Source organism: Echiichthys vipera (genome assembly GCF_963691815.1).
Source record: "Echiichthys vipera genome assembly, contig: SCAFFOLD_46, whole genome shotgun sequence".
NCBI lineage: Eukaryota > Metazoa > Chordata > Actinopteri > Perciformes > Trachinidae > Echiichthys > Echiichthys vipera.
In genome coordinates this window covers 152,098-175,000 of record NW_028154818.1, presented here as the reverse complement: position 1 = coordinate 175,000, position 22,903 = coordinate 152,098, and the positions used below count along the sequence as shown (strand labels likewise).

General features: G+C 48.3%; 2 protein-coding genes across 3 annotated transcripts in view; both read right to left on the bottom strand.

Annotated features, from left to right (window-relative positions):
- LOC310966351 (uncharacterized protein) overlaps positions 1-3,639 on the bottom strand; it is a gene marked incomplete at its 3' end in the record, with an annotated part of 50,274 nt that extends 46,635 nt beyond the window's left edge. The window contains exon 1 of the mRNA XM_083940930.1: positions 3,547-3,639. Within this exon, the coding sequence (XP_083797056.1) occupies positions 3,547-3,627 (81 nt within the window). The 5' untranslated portion in view covers positions 3,628-3,639. The remainder of the gene's footprint in view (positions 1-3,546) is intronic.
- Positions 3,640-3,787: 148 nt separating this feature from the next.
- On the bottom strand, positions 3,788-20,686 carry LOC310966346 (uncharacterized protein). Of its 2 annotated transcripts, none has more exons than XM_083940924.1 (6): positions 20,348-20,686; positions 19,609-19,986; positions 19,144-19,516; positions 19,006-19,060; positions 4,637-4,761; positions 3,788-4,448 (listed from the first exon to the last, which is right to left on the bottom strand). In XM_083940924.1, exons 1-6 carry the CDS (start codon positions 20,397-20,399, stop codon positions 4,394-4,396), a joined length of 1,038 nt encoding a protein of 345 aa, XP_083797050.1. In that variant the 5' UTR covers positions 20,400-20,686; the 3' UTR covers positions 3,788-4,393. The 2 variants fall into 2 exon arrangements, with proteins under 2 accessions (XP_083797050.1, XP_083797051.1); XM_083940925.1 differs by having other exon boundaries at positions 4,406-4,437; positions 4,629-4,761.
- Between the last annotated feature and the right edge of the window lie 2,217 nt (positions 20,687-22,903).

Genomic DNA, 22,903 nt, shown 5'->3' with positions numbered 1-22,903 from the left:
AGAGGACACTTTAACACACGTTTATGCTCCTAGAGGACACTTTAGCACATGTTTATGCTCCTAGAGGACACTTTAACACACGTTTATGCTCCTAGAGGACACTTTAACACACGTTTATGCTCCTAGAGGACACTTTAGCACACGTTTATGCTCCTAGAGGACACTTTAACACACGTTTATGCTCCTAGAGGACACTTTAACACACGTTTATGCTCCTAGAGGACACTTTAACACACGTTTATGCTCCTAGAGGACACTTTAACACACGTTTATGCTCCTAGAGGACACTTTAGCACACGTTTATGCTCCTAGAGGACACTTTAGCACACGTTTATGCTCCTAGAGGACACTAACACACGTTTATGCTCCTAGAGGACACTTTAGCACACGTTTATGCTCCTAGAGGACACTTTAGCAGACGTTTATGCTCCTAGAGGACACTAACACACGTTTATGCTCCTAGAGGACACTAACACACGTTTATGCTCCTAGAGGACACTTTAGCACACGTTTATGCTCCTAGAGGACACTTTAACACACGTTTATGCTCCTACAGGACACTTTAACACACGTTTATGCTCCTAGAGGACACTTTAACACACGTTTATGCTCCTAGAGGACACTTTAGCACACGTTTATGCTCCTAGAGGACACTTTAACACACGTTTATGCTCCTAGAGGACACTTTAGCACACGTTTATGCTCCTAGAGGACACTTTAACACACGTTTATGCTCCTAGAGGACACTTTAACACACGTTTATGCTCCTAGAGGACACTTTAGCACATGTTTATGCTCCTAGAGGACACTTTAACACACGTTTATGCTCCTAGAGGACACTTTAACACATGTTTAGGCTCCTAGAGGACACTTTAACACACGTTTATGCTCCTACAGGACACTTTAACACACGTTTATGCTCCTAGAGGACACTTTAACACACGTTTATGCTCCTAGAGTTCACTTTAACACACGTTTATGCTCCTAGAGGACACTTTAGCACACGTTTATGCTCCTAGAGGACACTTTAGCACACGTTTATGCTCCTAGAGGACACTTTAGCACACGTTTATTCTCCTAGAGGACACTTTAGCACACGTTTATGCTCCTAGAGGACACTTTAGCACACGTTTATGCTCCTAGAGGACACTTTAGCACACGTTTATGCTCCTAGAGGACACTTTAACACACGTTTATGCTCCTAGAGGACACTTTAGCACACGTTTATGCTCCAAAAGACACTTTAACACACGTTTATGCTCCTAGAGGACACTTTAGCACACGTTTATGCTCCTAGAGGACACTTTAACACACGTTTATGCTCCTAGAGGACACTTTTACACACGTTTATGCTCCTAGAGGACACTTTAGCACACGTTTATGCTCCAAAAGACACTTTAACACACGTTTATGCTCCTAGAGGACACTTTAGCACACGTTTATGCTCCTAGAGGACACTTTAACACACGTTTATGCTCCTAGAGGACACTTTAACACACGTTTATGCTCCTAGAGGACACTTTTACACACGTTTATGCTCCTAGAGGACACTTTTACACACGTTTATGCTCCTAGAGGACACTTTAGCACACGTTTATGCTGCTAGAGGACACTTTAGCACACATTTATGCTCCTAGAGGACACTAACACACGTTCATGCTCCTAGAGGACACTTTAACACACGTTTATTCTCCTAGAGGACACTTTAACACACGTTTATTCTCCTAGAGGACACTTTAACACACGTTTATGCTCCTAGAGGACACTTTAGCACACATTTAAGCTCCTAGAGGACACTAACACACGTTCATGCTCCTAGAGGACACTTTAACACACGTTTATTCTCCTAGAGGACACTTTAGCACACGTTTATTCTCCTAGAGGACACTTTAGCACACGTTTATGCTCCTAGAGGACACTTTAACACAGGTTTATGCTCCTAGAGGACACTTTAACACACGTTTATGCTCCTAGAGGACACTTTAACACACGTTTATGCTCCTAGAGGACACTTTAGCACACGTTTATGCTCCTAGAGGACACTTTAGCACACGTTTATGCTCCTAGAGGACACTTTAACACACGTTTATGCTCCTAGAGGACACTTTAGCACACGTTTATGCTCCTAGAGGACACTTTAGCACACGTTTATGCTCCTAGAGGACACTTTTACACACGTTTATGCTCCTAGAGGACACTTTAGCACACGTTTATGCTGCTAGAGGACACTTTAGCACACATTTATGCTCCTAGAGGACACTAACACACGTTTATGCTCCTAGAGGACACTTTAGCACACGTTTATGCTCCTAGAGGACACTTTAGCACACGTTTATGCTGCTAGAGGACACTTTAGCACACATTTATGCTCCTAGAGGACACTAACACACGTTTATGCTCCTAGAGGACACTTTAACACACGTTTATGCTCCTAGAGGACACTTTAGCACACGTTTATGCTCCTAGAGGACACTTTAACACACGTTTATGCTCCTAGAGGACACTTTAACACACGTTTATGCTCCTAGAGGACACTTTAGCACACGTTTATGCTCCTAGAGGAAACTTTAGCACACTTTTATGCTCCTAGAGGACACTTTAACACACGTTTATGCTCCTAGAGGACACTTTAACACACGTTTATGCTCCTAGAGTTCACTTTAACACACGTTTATGTTCCTAGAGGACACTTTAACACACGTTTATGCTCCTAGAGGACACTTTAGCACACGTTTATGCTGCTAGAGGACACTTTAGCACACATTTATGCTCCTAGAGGACACTTTAGCACACGTTTATGCTCCTAGAGGACACTTTAGCACACGTTTATGCTCCTAGAGGACACTTTAGCACACATTTATGCTCCTAGAGGACACTTTAACACACGTTTATGCTCCTAGAGGACACTTTAACACACGTTTATGCTCAGGACACTTTAACACACGTTTATGCTCCTAGAGGACACTTTAACACACGTTTATGCTCCTAGAGGACACTTTAACACACGTTTATGCTCCTAGAGGACACTTTAGCACACGTTTATGCTCCTAGAGGACACTTTAACACACGTTTATGCTCCTAGAGGACACTTTAGCACACGTTTATGCTCCTAGAGGACACTTTAACACACGTTTATGCTCCTAGAGGACACTTTAACACACGTTTATGCTCCTAGAGGACACTTTAACACACGTTTATGCTGCTAGAGGACACTTTAACACACGTTTATGCTCCTAGAGGACACTTTAACACACGTTTATGCTCCTAGAGGACACTTTAACACGTCCGTTGCCAGGCAACAGCCTTGGTCCTTGTTAACTTCCTGTCAGCTGATGTCATTCACGTACACTGCGACAGGAAATAGACGTGGACACGTTAAGAATGGTGACGTCGTGCTAACGGTCAGAACGGTTCCGGCTTCATTGAGCCGTTAGCACGGTTCCAGCAGCAGCCGGTCCCGGGTCAGTTAACCCGTTTTTCAAGGTGTGAATGGTGCCGAACCGAACCGGACCGGGCCGGACCGGGCCGGAGAGACCGGAGACTCACCAGGACCACCAGGCAGTCGGTGCTGGCGGACGGCAGACCCCAGGCTCCCTCCCAGCAAAACAACTCGTCGGGCGCCGCCATCTTCAGTGACCTTCACTCCGGAAGTGAAGCTCGACGCGGCGCCAGTGACTACCACAATAAAAGACTTTGTATTTAGTTTTAACCACAACAAACTTCCGCTTCAACAGGAAACAAATAAAGACGAAAACGTTTTTTAATGTTATTTTATTTTATGAAACATTCAAGAGTCTTTGGATTTTCAAAGTAAAAGCTGTTGAATTTGTAGCTGTGAAAATTTAAAAACATGAATTTAACTCAGAAAATTAAAGTTAAAAAATCAGAAATATCAAATAATTAAAACTGAATTTTTAACCTTTATTTAAATGGAAACAGCTGCAAACTGACTCTGATATTTATATTTATTAATATTAACAAATATAAATAAATATAAATATATTTAATTATAATTATATTAGAGATGTTTGTCATAACTCAGGTTTAATGTAAAGTTTGTTTTTATATTTTTGTGTCAAACTGAAAAAACTCTCACTTCCTTTTTCTGTGTTTAAGGCGTTTATCACACACACACACACACACACACACACACACACACACACACACACACACACACACACACACACACACACACACAGACACACACACAGACACACACACACACACACACACACACACACACACACACACACACACAGACACGGACACAGACACACACACACACACACACACACAGACACACACACACACACACACACACACACAGACACACACACAGAGACACACACAGACACACACACACACACACACACACACACACAAAGGCGGGGCCTCAGCCTCTGCTCGCCACGGCGCTGTAGATGATGGCGTCCTCTTCTTCTTCCGTTCTGAAAACAAAGAAAATCATCAGAGAAGAAGAAGAGGAGCCCCCCCCCCCTCCAGCAACCCCCCCCACACACACACACACACACAGAAACACACACACACACACACACACACACACACAGACACACACACACACACACACAGACACAGACACACACACACACAGACACACACACACACACACACACACCTGGCCTGGTTCTGGGGTCTGAACTGGACGGCGGCGTAGCTGACGTCGTCCACGGCAACGCTGCGTTCATGTTGGTGGTCGTCTCCTTCCTGCTCAACGTTACTGTAGATCAGGTGATCAGGACGCTGGAGAGGACAGACAGGTGAGAGACAGACAGGTGAGAGACAGACAGGTGAGAGACAGACAGGTGAGAGAGAGACAGGTGAGATAGACAGACAGGAGAGAGACAGACAGGTGAGAGACAGACAGGTGAGAGACAGACAGGTGAGAGAGAGACAGGTGAGAGAGGGACAGGTGAGAGACAGACAGGTGAGAGACAGACAGGTGAGAGAGAGACAGGTGAGAGACAGACAGGTGAGGACAGACAGGTGAGAGACAGACAGGTGAGGACAGACAGGTGAGAGACAGACAGGTCAGAGACAGACAGGTGAGAGACAGACAGGTGAGAGACAGACAGGTGAGGACAGACAGGTGAGAGACAGACAGGTTAGAAAGAGACAGGTGAGAAAAGACAAACACATGTGAAGAAAGACAGACACAGGTGAAGAAAGACAGACAGGTGAAGAAAGACAGACAAGTGAAGAAAGACAGACACAGGTGAGGAAAGACAGACAGGTGAATAAAGACAGACAGGTGAAGAAAGACAGACAGGTGAAGAATGACAGACACAGGTGAGGAAAGACAGACAGGTGAAAAAAGACAGACACAGGTGAGGAAAGAAAGACACAGGTGAAGAAAGACAGACAGGTGAAGAAAGACAGACACAGGTGAAGAAAGACAAACAGGTGAAGAAAGACAGACAGGTGAGGACAGACAGGTGAGAGACAGACAGGTGAGAGACAGACAGGTGAGGACAGACAGGTGAGAGACAGACAGGTGAGATAGACAGGTGAGGACAGACAGGTGAGAGACAGACAGGTGAGGACAGACAGGTGAGAGACAGACAGGTGAAGACAGACAGGTGACAGACAGACAGGTGAGAGACAGACAGGTGAAGACAGACAGGTGACAGACAGACAGGTGAGGACAGACAGGTGACAGACAGACAGATGAGAGACAGACAGGTGAGGACAGACAGGTGAGAGACAGACAGGTGAGAGACAGACAGGTGAGAGACAGACAGGTGAGGGACAGACAGGTGAGAGACAGACAGATGAGAGACAGACAGGTGAAGACAGACAGGTGAGGACAAACAGGTGAGGGACAGACAGGTGAGAGACAGACAGGTGAGAGTAAGACAGGTGAGAGACAGACAGGTGAGAGACAGACAGGTGAGAGACAGACAGGTGAGAGACAGACAGGAGAGAGACAGACAGGTGAGAGACAGACAGGTGAGAGACAGACAGGTGAGAGACAGACAGGTGAGAGACAGACAGGTCAGAGACTGACAGACAGACAGGTGAGAGACAGACAGGTGAGAGACAGACAGGTGAGGACAGACAGGTGAGAGACTGACAGGTGAGAAAGAGACAGGTGAGGACAGACAGGTGAGAGACAGACAGGTGAGAACAGACAGGTGAGAGACAGACAGGTCAGAGACAGACAGGTCAGAGACGGACAGACAGACAGGTGAGAGACAGACAGGTGAGAGAGAGACAGGTGAGGACAGACAGGTGAGGACAGACAGGTGAGAGACAGACAGGTGAGAGAGAGACAGGTGAGGACAGACAGGTGAGAGACAGACAGGTGAGAGACAGACAGGTGAGGACAGACAGGTGAGAGACAGACAGGTGGGTACAGACAGGTGAGAGACAGACAGGTGAGGACAGACAGGTGAGAGACAGACAGGTGAGGACAGACAGGTGAGAGACAGACAGGTGAGGACAGACAGGTAAGAGACAGACAGGTGAGAGAGAGACAGGTGAGGACAGACAGGTGAGAGACAGACAGGTGAGAGACAGACAGGTGAGGACAGACAGGTGAGAGACAGACAGGTGAGGACAGACAGGTGAGAGACACACAGGTGATAGACAGACAGGTGAGGACAGACAGGTGAGAGACAGACAGGTGAGAAAGAGACAGGTGAGAAAAGACAGACACATGTGAAGAAAGACAGACACAGGTGAAGAAAGACAGACAGGTGAAGAAAGACAGACAAGTGAAGAAAGACAGACACAGGTGAGGAAAGACAGACAGGTGAAGAAAGACAGACAGGTGAAGAACGACAGACACAGGTGAGGAAAGACAGACAGGTGAAAAAAGACAGACACAGGTGAGGAAAGACTGACACAGGTGAAGAAAGACAGACACAGGTGAGGAAAGACAGACAGGTGAAGAAAGACAGACACAGGTGAAGAAAGACAAAAAGGTGAAGAAAGACAGACAGGTGAAGAAAGACAGACACAGGTGAAGAAAGACAGACACAGGTGAAAAAAGACAGACACATGTGAAGAAAGACAGACACGGGTGAAGAAAGACAGACACAGGTGAGGAAAGACAGACACAGGTGAAGAAAAACAGACACAGGTGAAGAAAGACAGACAGGTGAACTAAGACAGACACATGTGAAGAAAGACAGACACGGGTGATAAAGACAGACCCAGGTGAGAAAAGACAGACACATGTGAAGAAAGACAGACACAGGTGAAGAAAGACAGACAGGTGAAGAAAGACAGACAAGTGAAGAAAGACAGACACAGGTGAGGAAAGACAGACACGGGTGAAGAAAGACATACAGGTGAAGAAAGACAGACAGGTGAAGAAAGACAGACAGGTGAAGAACGACAGACACAGGTGAGGAAAGACAGACAGACATGTGAAAAAAGACAGACACAGGTGAGGAAAGACAGACACAGGTGAAGAAAGACAGACACGGGTGAAGAAAGACAGACACAGGTGAGGAAAGAAAGACACAGGTGAAGAAAGACAGACACCGGTGAAGAAAGACAGACAGGTGAAGAAAGACAGACACATGTGAAGAAAGACAGACACGGGTGATAAAGACAGACCCAGGTGAGGAAAGACAGACACATGTGAAGAAAGACAGACAGGTGAAGAAAGACAGACACAGGTGAGGAAAGACAGACACAGGTGAAGAAAGACAGACAGGTGAAGAAAGACAGACACAGGTGAAGAAAGACAGACACAGGTGAGGAAAGACAGACACGGGTGAGGAAGGACAGACAGGTGAAAAAAGACAGACACAGGTGAGGAAAGACAGACACAGGTGAAGAAAGACAGACACGGGTGAGGAAAGACAGACACAGGAAAAGAAAGACAGACAGGTGAAGAAAGACAGACACATGTGAAGAAAGACAGACACGGGTGAAGAAAGACAGACACAGGTGAGGAAAGACAGACACAGTTGAAGAAAGACAGACACAGGTGAAGAAAGACAGACAGGTGAATAAAGACAGACACATGTGAAGAAAGAAAGACACGGGTGATAAAGACAGACCCAGGTGAAGAAAGACAGACACAGGTGAAGAAAGACAGACAGGTGAAGAAAGACAGACAAGTGAAGAAAGACAGACACAGGTGAGGAAAGACAGACAGGTGAATAAAGACAGACAGGTGAAGAAAGACAGACAGGTGAAGAAAGACAGACAAGTGAAGAAAGACAGACACAGGTGAGGAAAGACAGACAGGTGAAGAAAGACAGACACAGGTGAAGAAAGACAAACAGGTGAAGAAAGACAGACAGTTGAGGAAAGACAGACACAGGTGAAGAAAGACAGACACAGGTGAGAAAAGACAGACAGGTGAGGAAAGACAGACAGGTGAAAAAAGACAGACACAGGTGAAGAAAGACAGACAGGTGACGAAAGACAAACAGGTGAAGAAAGACAGACAGTTGAGGAAAGACAGACACAGGTGAGGAAAGACAGACAGGTGAAGAAAGACAGACACAGGTAAAGAAAGACAGACACAGGTGAAGAAAGACAGACACAGGTGAGAAAAGACAGACACATGTGAAGAAAGACAGACACAGGTGAAGAAAGACAGACCCAGGTGAGGAAAGACAGACACATGTGAAGAAAGACAGACACAGGTGAGGAAAGACAGACACGGGTGATAAAAGACATACAGGTGAAGAAAGACAGACACATGTGAAGAAAGACAGACAGGGGTGAGGAAAGACAGACCCAGGTGAGGAAAGACAGACACATGTGAAGAAAGACAGACACAGGTGAAGAAAGACAGACAGGTGAAGAAAGACAGACAGGTGACGAAAGACAAACAGGTGAAGAAAGACAGACAGTTGAGGAAAGACAGACACAGGTGAGGAAAGACAGACAGGTGAAGAAAGAGAGACACAGGTAAAGAAAGACAGACACAGGTGAAGAAAGACAGACACAGGTGAGAAAAGACAGACACATGTGAAGAAAGACAGACACAGGTGAAGAAAGACAGACAGTTGAGGAAAGACAGACACAGGTGAGGAAAGACAGACAGGTGAAGAAAGACAGACACATGTGAAGAAAGACAGACACAGGTGAAGAAAGACAGACCCAGGTGAGGAAAGACAGACACATGTGAAGAAAGACAGACACAGGTGAAGAAAGACAGACAAGTGAAGAAAGACAGACACAGGTGAGGAAAGACAGACACGGGTGAAGAAAGACATACAGGTGAAGAAAGACAGACAGGTGAAGAAAGACAGACAAGTGAAGAAAGACAGACACAGGTGAGGAAAGACAGACACGGGTGATAAAAGACATACAGGTGAAGAAAGACAGACACATGTGAAGAAAGACAGACAGGGGTGAGGAAAGACAGACCCAGGTGAGGAAAGACAGACACATGTGAAGAAAGACAGACACAGGTGAAGAAAGACAGACAGGTGAAGAAAGACAGACAGGTGACGAAAGACAAACAGGTGAAGAAAGACAGACAGTTGAGGAAAGACAGACACAGGTGAGGAAAGACAGACAGGTGAAGAAAGACAGACACAGGTAAAGAAAGACAGACACAGGTGAAGAAAGACAGACACAGGTGAGAAAAGACAGACACATGTGAAAAAAGACAGACACAGGTGAGGAAAGACAGACCCAGGTGAGGAAAGACAGACACAGGTGAGGAAAGACAGACACGGGTGAAGAAAGACATACAGGTGAAGAAAGACAGACAGGTGAAGAAAGACAGACAAGTGAAGAAAGACAGACACAGGTGAGGAAAGACAGACACGGGTGATAAAAGACATACAGGTGAAGAAAGACAGACACATGTGAAGAAAGACAGACAGGGGTGAGGAAAGACAGACCCAGGTGAGGAAAGACAGACACATGTGAAGAAAGACAGACACAGGTGAAGAAAGACAGACAGGTGAAGAAAGACAGACACAGGTGAGGAAAGACAGACACAGGTGAAGAAAGACATACAGGTGAAGAAAGACAGACACAGGTGAGGAAAGACAGACAGTTGAGGAAAGACAGACAGGTGAAGAAAGACAGAGAGGTGAAGAATGAAAGACAGGTGAAGAAAGACAAACAGGTGAAGAAAGACAGACACAGGTGAGGAAAGACAGACACAGGTGAAGAAAGACATACAGGTGAAGAAAGACAGACACAGGTGAGGAAAGACAGACAGTTTAGGAAAGACAGACAGGTGAGGAAAGACAGAGAGGTGAGGAAAGACAGACAGGTGAAGAAAGACAAACAGGTGAAGAAAGACAGACAGTTGAGGAAAGACAGACACAGGTGAGGAAAGACAGACAGGTGAAGAAAGACAGACACATGTGAAGAAAGACAGACACGGGTGAAGAAAGACAGACACAGGTGAGGAAAGACAGACACAGGTGAAGAAAGACAGACACAGGTGAAGAAAGACAGACACAGGTGAGGAAAGACAGACACAGGTGAAGAAAGACAGACAGGTGAAGAAAGACAGACACAGGTGAAGAAAGACAGACAGGTGAAGAAAGACGGACACAGGTGAGGAAAGACAGACACAGGTGAAGAAAGACAGACACAGGTGAGGAAAGACAGACACAGGAAAAGAAAGACAGACACAGGTGAGGAAAGACAGACACAGGTGAAGAAAGACAGACAGGTGAAGAAAGACAGACACAGGTGAAGAAAGACAGACACAGGTGAGGAAAGATAGACACGGGTGAGGAAAGACAGACAGGTGAAGAAAGACAGACACAGGTGAAGAAAGACAGACACAGGTGAAGAAAGACAAACAGGTGAAGAAAGACTGACAGTTGAGGAAAGACAGACACAGGTGAGGAAAGACAGACAGGTGAAGAAAGACAGACACAGGTGAAGAAAGACAGACACAGGTGAGAAAAGACGGACAGGTGAAGAAAGACAGACACAGGTGAAGAATGACAGACAGGATAAGAAAGACAGACACAGTTGAAGAAAGACAGACACAGGTGAAGAGAGACAGACAGGTGAACTAAGACAGACACATGTGAAGTAAGACAGACACGGGTGATAAAGACAGACCCAGGTGAGGAAAGACAGACACATGTGAAGAAAGACAGACACAGGTGAAGAAAGACAGACAGGTGAAGAAAGACAGACAGGTGAAGAAAGACAGACACAGGTGAGGAAAGACAGACACGGGTGAAGAAAGACATACAGGTGAAGAAAGACAGACAGGTGAAGAAAGACAGACAGGTGAAGAATGACAGACACAGGTGAGGAAAGACAGACAGGTGAAGAAAGACAGACACAGGTGAGGAAAGACAGACACAGGTGAAGAAAGACATACAGGTGAAGAGAGACGGACACAGGTGAGGAAAGACAGACAGTTGAGGAAAGACAGACAGGTGAAGAAAGACAGAGAGGTGAAGAATGAAAGACAGGTGAAGAACTACAGACACAGGTGAGGAAAGACAGACAGGTGAAGAAAGACAAACAGGTGAGGAAAGACAGACAGTTGAGGAAAGACAGACACAGGTGAGGAAAGACAGACAGGTGAAGAAAGACAGACATAGGTGAAGAAAGACAGTCACAGGTGAAGAAAGACAGACACAGGTGAGAAAAGACAGACAGGTGAAGAAAGACAGACAGGTGAAGAAAGACAGACACAGGTGAGGAAAGACAGACACAGGTGAAGAAAGACAGACAGGTGAAGAAAGACAGACACAGGTGAAGAAAGACAGACAGGTGAAGAAAGACGGACACAGGTGAGAAAAGACAGACACAGGTGAAGAAAGACAGACACAGGTGAGGAAAGACAGACACAGGAAAAGAAAGACAGACACAGGTGAGGAAAGACAGACACAGGTGAAGAAAGACAGACAGGTGAAGAAAGACAGACACAGGTGAAGAAAGACAGACACAGGTGAGGAAAGATAGACACGGGTGAGGAAAGACAGACAGGTGAAGAAAGACAGACACAGGTGAAGAAAGACAGACACAGGTGAAGAAAGACAGACACAGGTGAAGAAAGACAAACAGGTGAAGAAAGACTGACAGTTGAGGAAAGACAGACACAGGTGAGGAAAGACAGACAGGTGAAGAAAGACAGACACAGGTGAAGAAAGACAGACACAGGTGAGAAAAGACAGACAGGTGAAGAAAGACAGACACAGGTGAAGAATGACAGACAGGTGAAGAAAGACAGACACAGGTGAAGAAAGACAGACACAGGTGAGGAAAGACAGACACAGGTGAAGAAAGACAGACACAGGTGAGGAAAGACAGACACAGTTGAAGAAAGACAGACACAGGTGAAGAAAGACAGACAGGTGAAGAAAGAGAGACACATGTGAAGTAAGACAGACACGGGTGATAAAGACAGACCCAGGTGAGGAAAGACAGACACATGTGAAGAAAGACAGACACAGGTGAAGAAAGACAGACAGGTGAAGAAAGATAGACAGGTGAAGAAAGACAGACACAGGTGAGGAAAGACAGACACGGGTGAAGAAAGACATACAGGTGAAGAAAGACAGACAGGTGAAGAAAGACAGACACAGGTGAAGAAAGACAGACAGGTGAAGAATGACAGACAGGTGAAGAAAGACAGACACAGGTGAAGAAAGACAGACAGGTGAAGAAAGACAGACACAGGTGAGGAAAGACAGACACAGGTGAGGAAAGACAGACAGGTGAAAAAAGACAGACACAGGTGAGGAAAGACAGACACAGGTGAAGAAAGACAGACACAGGTGAGGAAAGACAGACACAGGAAAAGAAAGACAGACAGGTGAAGAATGACAGACACAGGTGAGGAAAGACAGACAGGTGAAGAAAGACAGACACAGGTGAGGAAAGACAGACACAGGTGAAGAAAGACAGACAGGTGAAGAAAGACAGACACAGGTGAAGAAAGACAGACAGGTGAAGAATGACAGACACAGGTGAGGAAAGACAGACAGGTGAAGAAAGACAGACACAGGTGAGGAAAGACAGACACAGGTGAAGAAAGACAGACAGGTGAAGAAAGACAGACACAGGTGAAGAAAGACAGACAGGTGAAGAATGACAGACACAGGTGAGGAAAGACAGACAGGTGAAGAAAGACAGACACAGGTGAGGAAAGACAGACACAGGTGAAGAAAGACAGACAGGTGAAGAAAGACAGACACAGGTGAAGAAAGACAGACAGGTGAAGAAAGACAGACACAGGTGAGGAAAGACAGACAGGTGAAAAAAGAAAGACACAGGTGAGGAAAGACAGACACAGGTGAAGAAAGACAGACACAGGTGAGGAAAGACAGACACAGGAAAAGAAAGACAGACAGGTGAAGAAAGACAGACACATGTGAAGAAAGACAGACACGGGTGAAGAAAGACAGACACAGGTGAGAAAAGACAGACAGGTGAAGAAAGACAGACACATGTGAAGAAAGACAGACACGGGTGAAGAAAGACAGACACAGGTGAGAAAAGACAGACAGGTGAAGAAAGACAGACAGGTGAGGAAAGACAGACACAGGTGAAGAAAGACAGACAGGTGAAGAAAGACAGACACAGGTGAGGAAAAACAGACACGGGTGAAGAAAGACATACAGGTGAAGAAAGACAGACACGGGCGAGGAAAGACAGACCGTTGAGGAAAGACAGACAGGTGAAGAAAGACAGACAGGTGAAGAAAGACAGACAGGTGAAGAACTACAGACACAGGTGAGGAAAGACAGACAGGTGAAGAAAGACAAACAGGTGAAGAAAGACAGACAGTTGAGGAAAGACAGACACAGGTGAGGAAAGACAGACAGGTGAAGAAAGACAGACACAGGTGAAGAAAGACAGACACAGGTGAGAAAAGACAGACAGGTGAAGAAAGACAGACACAGGTGAAGAAAGACAGACAGGTGAAGAAAGACAGATACAGGTGAGGAAAGACAGACACAGGTGAAGAAAGACAGACAGGTGAAGAAAGACAGACACAGGTGAAGAAAGACAGACACAGGAAAAGAAAGACAGACACAGGTGAAGAAAGACAGACACAGGAAAAGAAAGACAGACAGGTGAAGAAAGACAGACACATGTGAAGAAAGACAGACACAGGTGAGGAAAGACAGACAGGTGAAGAAAGACAGACAGGTGAAGAAAGACAGACACAGGTGAGGAAAGACAGACACGGGTGAAGAAAGACATACAGGTGAGGAAAGACAGACAGGTGAAGAAAGACAGACAGGTGAAGAACGACAGACACAGGTGAGGAAAGACAGACAGGTGAAGAAAGACAGACACAGGTGAAGAACGACAGACACAGGTGAGGAAAGACAGACACAGGTGAGGCAAGACAGACACAGGTGAAGACAGACAGACAAGTGAGGAAAGACAGACACAGGTGAAGAAAGACAGACACAGGTGAGGAAAGACAGTCAGCTGAGGAAAGACAGACACAGGTGAGGAAAGACAGTCAGGTGAGGAAAGACAGACACAGGTGAGGAAAGACAGACAGTTGAAGAAAGACAGACACAGGTGAGGAAAGACAGACACAGGTGAAGAAAGACAGACACAGGTGAGGAAAGACAGACACAGGTGAAGAAAGACAGACACAGGTGAGGAAAGACAGACACATGTGAAGAAAGACAGACAGTTGAAGAAAGACAGACACAGGTGAGGAAAGACAGACACAGGTGAGGAAAGACAGACACAGCTGAGGAAAGACAGACAGGTGAAGAAAGACAGACACAGGTGTGGAAAGACAGACAGGTGAGGAAAGACAGACACAGGTGAGGAAAGACAGACACGGCTGAGGAAAGACAGACAGGTGAAGAAAGACAGACACAGGTGTGGAAAGACAGACAGGTGAAGAAAGACAGACACAGGTGAGGAAAGACAGACAGGTGAAGAAAGACAGACACAGGTGAGGAAAGACAGACACAGGTGAAGAAAGACAGACAGGTGAAGAAAGACAGACACAGGTGAAGAAAGACAGACACAGGTGAGGAAAGACAGACACAGGTGAAGAAAGACAGACAGGTGAAGAAAGACAGACACAGGTGAAGAAAGACAGACAGGTGAAGAATGACAGACACAGGTGAGGAAAGACAGACAGGTGAAGAAAGACAGACACAGGTGAGGAAAGACAGACACAGGTGAAGAAAGACAGACACAGGTGAGGAAAGACAGACAGGTGAAAAAAGACAGACACAGGTGAAGAAAGACAGACACAGGTGAGGAAAGACAGACACAGGTGAGGAAAGACAGACACAGGTGAAGAAAGACAGACACAGGTGAGGAAAGACAGACACAGGAAAAGAAAGACAGACAGGTGAAGAATGACAGACACAGGTGAGGAAAGACAGACAGGTGAAGAAAGACAGACACAGGTGAGGAAAGACAGACACAGGTGAAGAAAGACAGACAGGTGAAGAAAGACAGACACAGGTGAAGAAAGACAGACAGGTGAAGAATGACAGACACAGGTGAGGAAAGACAGACAGGTGAAGAAAGACAGACACAGGTGAGGAAAGACAGACACAGGTGAAGAAAGACAGACAGGTGAAGAAAGACAGACACAGGTGAAGAAAGACAGACAGGTGAAGAAAGATAGACACAGGTGAGGAAAGACAGACAGGTGAAAAAAGACAGACACAGGTGAGGAAAGACAGACACAGGTGAAGAAAGACAGACACAGGTGAGGAAAGACAGACACAGGAAAAGAAAGACAGACAGGTGAAGAAAGACAGACACATGTGAAGAAAGACAGACACGGGTGAAGAAAGACAGACACAGGTGAGAAAAGACAGACAGGTGAAGAAAGACAGACACATGTGAAGAAAGACAGACACGGGTGAAGAAAGACAGACACAGGTGAGAAAAGACGGACAGGTGAAGAAAGACAGACAGGTGAGGAAAGACAGACACAGGTGAAGAAAGACAGACAGGTGAAGAAAGACAGACACAGGTGAGGAAAAACAGACACGGGTGAAGAAAGACATACAGGTGAAGAAAGACAGACACGGGCGAGGAAAGACAGACCGTTGAGGAAAGACAGACAGGTGAAGAAAGACAGACAGGTGAAGAAAGACAGACAGGTGAAGAACTACAGACACAGGTGAGGAAAGACAGACAGGTGAAGAAAGACAAACAGGTGAAGAAAGACAGACAGTTGAGGAAAGACAGACACAGGTGAGGAAAGACAGACAGGTGAAGAAAGACAGACACAGGTGAAGAAAGACAGACACAGGTGAGAAAAGACAGACAGGTGAAGAAAGACAGACACAGGTGAAGAAAGACAGACAGGTGAAGAAAGACAGATACAGGTGAGGAAAGACAGACACAGGTGAAGAAAGACAGACAGGTGAAGAAAGACAGACACAGGTGAAGAAAGACAGACACAGGAAAAGAAAGACAGACACAGGTGAAGAAAGACAGACACAGGAAAAGAAAGACAGACAGGTGAAGAAAGACAGACACATGTGAAGAAAGACAGACACAGGTGAGGAAAGACAGACAGGTGAAGAAAGACAGACAGGTGAAGAAAGACAGACACAGGTGAGGAAAGACAGACACGGGTGAAGAAAGACATACAGGTGAGGAAAGACAGACAGGTGAAGAAAGACAGACAGGTGAAGAACGACAGACACAGGTGAGGAAAGACAGACAGGTGAAGAAAGACAGACACAGGTGAAGAACGACAGACACAGGTGAGGAAAGACAGACACAGGTGAGGCAAGACAGACACAGGTGAAGACAGACAGACAAGTGAGGAAAGACAGACACAGGTGAAGAAAGACAGACACAGGTGAGGAAAGACAGTCAGCTGAGGAAAGACAGACACAGGTGAGGAAAGACAGTCAGGTGAGGAAAGACAGACACAGGTGAGGAAAGACAGACAGTTGAAGAAAGACAGACACAGGTGAGGAAAGACAGACACAGGTGAAGAAAGACAGACACAGGTGAGGAAAGACAGACACAGGTGAAGAAAGACAGACACAGGTGAGGAAAGACAGACACATGTGAAGAAAGACAGACAGTTGAAGAAAGACAGACACAGGTGAGGAAAGACAGACACAGGTGAGGAAAGACAGACACAGCTGAGGAAAGACAGACAGGTGAAGAAAGACAGACACAGGTGTGGAAAGACAGACAGGTGAGGAAAGACAGACACAGGTGAGGAAAGACAGACACGGCTGAGGAAAGACAGACAGGTGAAGAAAGACAGACACAGGTGTGGAAAGACAGACAGGTGAAGAAAGACAGACACAGGTGAGGAAAGACAGACACAGGTGAGGAAAGACAGACACAGGTGAGAAAAGACAGACACAGGTGAGGAAAGACAGACAGGTGAAGAAAGACAGACACAGGTGAAGAAAGATAGACACAGGTGAGGAAAGACAGACACAGGTGAAGAAAGACAGACACAGGTGAGGAAAGACAGACACAGGTGAGGAAAGACAGACAGGTGAAGAAAGACAGACACAGGTGAGGAAAGACAGACAGGTGAAGAAAGACAGACACAGGTGAAGAAAGACAGACACAGGTGAAGAAGGACAGACACAGGTGAAGAAAGACAGACACAGGTGAAGAAAGACAGACACAGGTGAGGAAAGACAGACACAGGTGAGAAAAGACAGACACAGGTGAGGAAAGACAGACACAGGAGAAGAAAGACAGACACAGGTTAAGAAAGACAGACACAGGTGAGGAAAGACAGACACAGGTGAGGAAAGACAGACACAGGTGAAGAAAGACAGACAGGTGAAGAACGACAGACACAGGTGAGGAAAGACAGACAGGTGAAGAAAGACAGACACAGGTGAAGAACGACAGACACAGGTGAGGAAAGACAGACACAGGTGAGGCAAGACAGACACAGGTGAAGACAGACAGACAAGTGAGGAAAGACAGACACAGGTGAAGAAAGACAGACACAGGTGAGGAAAGACAGTCAGGTGAGGAAAGACAGACACAGGTGAGGAAAGACAGTCAGGTGAGGAAAGACAGACACAGGTGAGGACAGACAGACAGTTGAAGAAAGACAGACACAGGTGAAGAAAGACAGACACAGGTGAGGAAAGACAGACACAGGTGAGGAAAGACAGACACAGGTGAAGAAAGACAGACACAGGTGAGGAAAGACAGACACAGGTGAAGAAAGACAGACACAGGTGAGGAAAGACAGACACAGGTGAAGAAAGACAGACACAGGTGAGGAAAGACAGACACAGGTGTGGAAAGACAGACAGGTGAGGAAAGACAGACACAGGTGAGGAAAGACAGACACAGCTGAGGAAAGACAGACAGGTGAAGAAAGACAGACACAGGTGTGGAAAGACAGACAGGTGAAGAAAGACAGACACAGGTGAGGAAAGACAGACACAGGTGAGGAAAGACAGACACAGGTGAGAAAAGACAGACACAGGTGAGGAAAGACAGACAGGTGAAGAAAGACAGACACAGGTGAAGAAAGATAGACACAGGTGAGGAAAGACAGACACAGGTGAAGAAAGACAGACACAGGTGAGGAAAGACAGACACAGGTGAGGAAAGACAGACAGGTGAAGAAAGACAGACACAGGTGAGGAAAGACAGACAGGTGAAGAAAGACAGACACAGGTGAAGAAAGACAGACACAGGTGAAGAAGGACAGACACAGGTGAAGAAAGACAGACACAGGTGAAGAAAGACAGACACAGGTGAGGAAAGACAGACACAGGTGAGAAAAGACAGACACAGGTGAGGAAAGACAGACACAGGAGAAGAAAGACAGACACAGGTTAAGAAAGACAGACACAGGTGAGGAAAGACAGACACAGGTGAGGAAAGACAGACACAGGTGAAGAAAGACAGACAGGTGAAGAAAGACAGACACAGGTGAGGAAAGACAGACACAGGTGAGGAAAGACAGACACAGGTGAGGAACGACAGACACAGGTGAAGAAAGACAGACACAGGTGAAGAAAGACAGACACAGGTGAGGAAAGACAGACACAGGTGAGAAAAGACAGACACAGGTGAAGAAAGACAGACAGGTGAAGAAAGACAGACACAGGTGAAGAAAGACAGACACACCTTGAGTCCAGCGTCTCCTCCCTCGGGCGGCTCCGTCCCTGCTGCCGTTCGCCTCCTGCAGACAAAACCACATCATGACATAACAATGGAACACAGGGAGGAAATCGAACCGTATGACAGGAAGTTGAGCGTCTGCACCTTTTGATGAGGCAGGAGATCAGAGTGAGAGTGAAGACCGCCGTCAGGACGCCGAACGCCACGCCCACGATCAGGAACAGCTGCCCTGTGGCCTCCGCGGCCTCTGCTGCCTCCGCGGCCTCCACCCTCAGGCTGTAGGACCGGGACGCCGCGCCCACGCTCTGGAGTCCGCAGGTGTAGTTCCCAGAATCCCCTGCAGTCAGAGCGCTGAGCCGGAGGGCGGGGCCGTTCTCCCTGAGGGCGTGGTCGTCTCTGAGCCAGGTGACCTCCAGCCGGTGGAAGGTGCAGGGCGCGGTGCAGGTGAGCGTCACGGCCTCGCCGGCTGTGACCGCTGCGCCCGGACCGGAGCTGCGGATCTCCACCGGGGTCGAGTCTGAGGAGCAGCAACACAAACACCGCTGTGAGTCCAGCGGGACGACGCCAACACTCAGTGACTCTCATCAGGACTCGGGCCGGCGCTCTCACCCGTCACCGTCAGCCTCACTCCGCGGCGCCCCGTGAACGTGGCGTGGCCGTGGTCCGCCTCCACCCTGAAGCGCAGAGTGGCGTCGTCGTCCTTCTGCACGTCTGAGACCTGTAAGGTGCAGTTGCTCCGCCTGTCGCCCAGGTAACGGTAGCGAGGGTGGTTCCTGTTGTTCCGCTCCTCGCTGTCGAACACCGAGGGGGTCGAACCGTGGCAGATCTCGTGGTTCCTGCACCAGACCACCCTGAGGACCCGGGTCAGCACCAGGCTCCCGTTGTCTGAGACGGACCGCGGAGTCGTGAAGGTGCAGGGCAGCGTGACGGTCGACCCCCTCACCGCACAGACGGGGCGCGGGTAGTCCACCCCGGGAACCTCCGCACCTGCGGACACACAGGGCTCAGGTCTGAGACCGGGACTCCAGATCTGGGACCTGAACCCCAGGAGCACGAGTGGTCCCCCTCTGGAGACCCTTACTCAGTGGGGGGGCGGGTCTCTGTGGGGGGGGGGTCTCTGTACTCTGTGGGGGGGCGGGTCTCTGTACTCTGTGGGGGGCGGGTCTCTGGGGCGGGCGGGTCTCAGTGGGGGGGCGGGTCTCTGTGGGGGGCGGGTCTCTGTGGGGGGGCGGGTCTCTGTGGGGGGCGGGTCTCTGTGGGGGGGCGGGTCTCTGTACTCTGTGGGGGGGAATCGAACCGAAGGAAGTGGATCCTTTAAATAAAGAGGTTAAAGAAGCTGATCCCTCACCTGTGATCAGGAGCAGGACGCTCCAGAGACCCGGGTGGACCCAGACCGCCATCCTCTCCCTCTCCCTCTCCCTCTCCCTCTCTCTGTCGTTCTCTCTCTCTGTCGTTCTCTCGCTCTGTCGTTCTCTCGCTCTGTCGTTCTCTCTCTCTGTCGTTCTCTCTCTCTGTCGTTCTCTCTCTCTGTCGTTCTCTCTCTCTCTCCCTCCCTCGCTCTGTCGTTCTCTCTCTCTGTCGTTCTCTCGCTCTGTCGTTCTCTCGCTCTGTCGTTCTCTCGCTCTGTCGTTCTCTCTCTCTGTCGTTCTCTCCCTCGCTCTGTCGTTCTCTCTCTCTGTCGTTCTCTCGCTCTGTCGTTCTCTCTCTCTCTCTGTCGTTCTCTCGCTCTGTCGTTCTCTCGCTCTGTCGTTCTCTCTCTCTCTCTGTCGTTCTCTCTCTCTGTCGTTCTCTCTCTCTGTCGTTCTCTCTCTCTGTCGTTCTCTCCCTCGCTCTGTCGTTCTCTCTCTCTGTCGTTCTCTCCCTCGCTCTGTCGTTCTCTCTCTCTGTCGTTCTCTCGCTCTGTCGTTCTCTCTCTCTGTCGTTCTCTCTCTCTGTCGTTCTCTCTCTCTGTCGTTCTCTCTCTGTCGTTCTCTCGCTCTGTCGTTCTCTCTCTCTCTCTGTCGTTCTCTCGCTCTGTCGTTCTCTCGCTCTGTCGTTCTCTCCCTCGCTCTGTCGTTCTCTCTCTCTGTCGTTCTCTCGCTCTGTCGTTCTCTCCCTCGCTCTGTCGTTCTCTCGCTCTGTCGTTCTCTCGCTCTGTCGTTCTCTCGCTCTGTCGTTCTCTCTCTCTCTCTGTCGTTCTCTCGCTCTGTCGTTCTCTCTCTCTGTCGTTCTCTCTCTCTGTCGTTCTCTCTCTCTGTCGTTCTCTCTCTCTGTCGTTCTCTCTCTCTGTCGTTCTCTCTCTCTGTCGTTCTCTCTCTCTGTCGTTCTCTCGCTCTGTCGTTCTCTCTCTCTGTCGTTCTCTCTCTCTGTCGTTCTCTCCCTCGCTCTGTCGTTCTCTCTCTCTGTCGTTCTCTCGCTCTGTCGTTCTCTCTCTCTGTCGTTCTCTCTCTCTGTCGTTCTCTCCCTCGCTCTGTCGTTCTCTCTCTCTGTCGTTCTCTCGCTCTGTCGTTCTCTCGCTCTGTCGTTCTCTCTCTCTGTCGTTCTCTCTCTCTGTCGTTCTCTCTCTCTGTCGTTCTCTCTCTATGTCGTTCTCTCCCTCTCTCTGTCGTTCTCTCTCTCTGTCGTTCTCTCTCTCTGTCGTTCTCTCCCTCGCTCTGTCGTTCGCTCGCCCCTGACAGAAGAGAGAGAGCTGACGGAGTCGTGTTGAAATCATTCCGGAAACATTTTGGTCACTTTCTCACTTCCTCATTTCTGTTTTTCCGAGAACTTCTTCTTCTTCTTCTTCTTCTTCTTCAGACCCTGGGGAGGACCCGGACCCTGAGGAGGTCCCGGACCCTGAGGAGGTCCCGGACCCTGAGGAGGTCCCGGACCCTGAGGGGGTCCCAGACCCTGACGAGGTCCCGGACCCTGAGGAGGACCCGGACCCTGAGGAGGTCCCGGACCCTGAGGGGGTCCCGGACCCTGAGGAGGTCCCAGACCCTGAGGAGGTCCCGGACCCTGAGGGGGTCCCGGACCCTGAGGGGGTCCCGGACCCTGAGGAGGTCCCGGACCCTGAGGAGGTCCCGGACCCTGAGGAGGTCCCGGACCCTGAGGAGGTCTCTGAATGAACACCAGAGGAAACCAAACCCACGGCTGCTCCTCGCTCTGATGAGGAGGACAGGAGCCATGTGATCCAGGTCTGGAGTCTGACGCCCTGAGCTAGGCTAACAGAGCAGGCTAGCCGCTAAAGGGAGCTAGGCTAACAGAGCAGGTTAGCAGCTAAAGGGAGCTAGGCTAACAGAGCAGGTTAGCAGCTAAAGGGAGCTAGGCTAACAGAGCACGTTAGCAGCTAAAGGGAGCTAGGCTAACAGAGCAGGTTAGCAGCTAAAGGGAGCTAGGCTAACAGAGCAGGTGAGCAGCTAAAGGGAGCTAGGCTAACAGAGCAGGTTAGCAGCTAAAGGGAGCTGGGCTAACAGCACAGGTGAGCAGCTAAAGGGAGCTAGGCTAACAGCACAGGTTAGCAGCTAGAGGGAACTAGGCTAACAGCACAGGTGAGCAGCTAAAGGGAGCTAGGCTAACAGCACAGGTGAGCAGCTAAAGGGAGCTAGGCTAACAGCACAGGTTAGCAGCTAGGGGGAACTAGGCTAACAGCACAGGTTAGCAGCTAAAGGGCGCTAGGCTAACAGCACAGGTTAGCAGCTAGAGGGAACTAGGCTAACAGCACAGGTGAGCAGCTAAAGGGAGCTAGGCTAACAGCACAGGTGAGCAGCTAAAGGGAGCTAGGCTAACAGCACAGGTTAGCAGCTAAAGGGAGCTAGGCTAACAGCACAGGTTAGCAGCTAGAGGGAACTAGGCTAACAGCACAGGTGAGCAGCTAAAGGGAGCTGGGATCCAAGGCTGTTTCATTAGCATAACAGAGCTAACGCTAACACGGCGTCTTCCTAAA

Excerpts from the sequence above, each read along its gene's own strand:
- LOC310966346 (XM_083940924.1), bottom strand. The coding sequence starts at position 20,399 with ATGGCGGTCTGGGTCCACCCGGGTCTCTGGAGCGTCCTGCTCCTGATC. Across the intron at positions 4,762-19,005 it reads GAGGAGACGCTGGACTCAAG|CGTCCTGATCACCTGATCTA; the intron begins GTGTGTCTGTCT and ends TGTCCTCTCCAG. Across the intron at positions 4,449-4,636 it reads AGACCCCAGAACCAGGCCAG|AACGGAAGAAGAAGAGGACG; the intron begins GTGTGTGTGTGT and ends CTTTGTTTTCAG.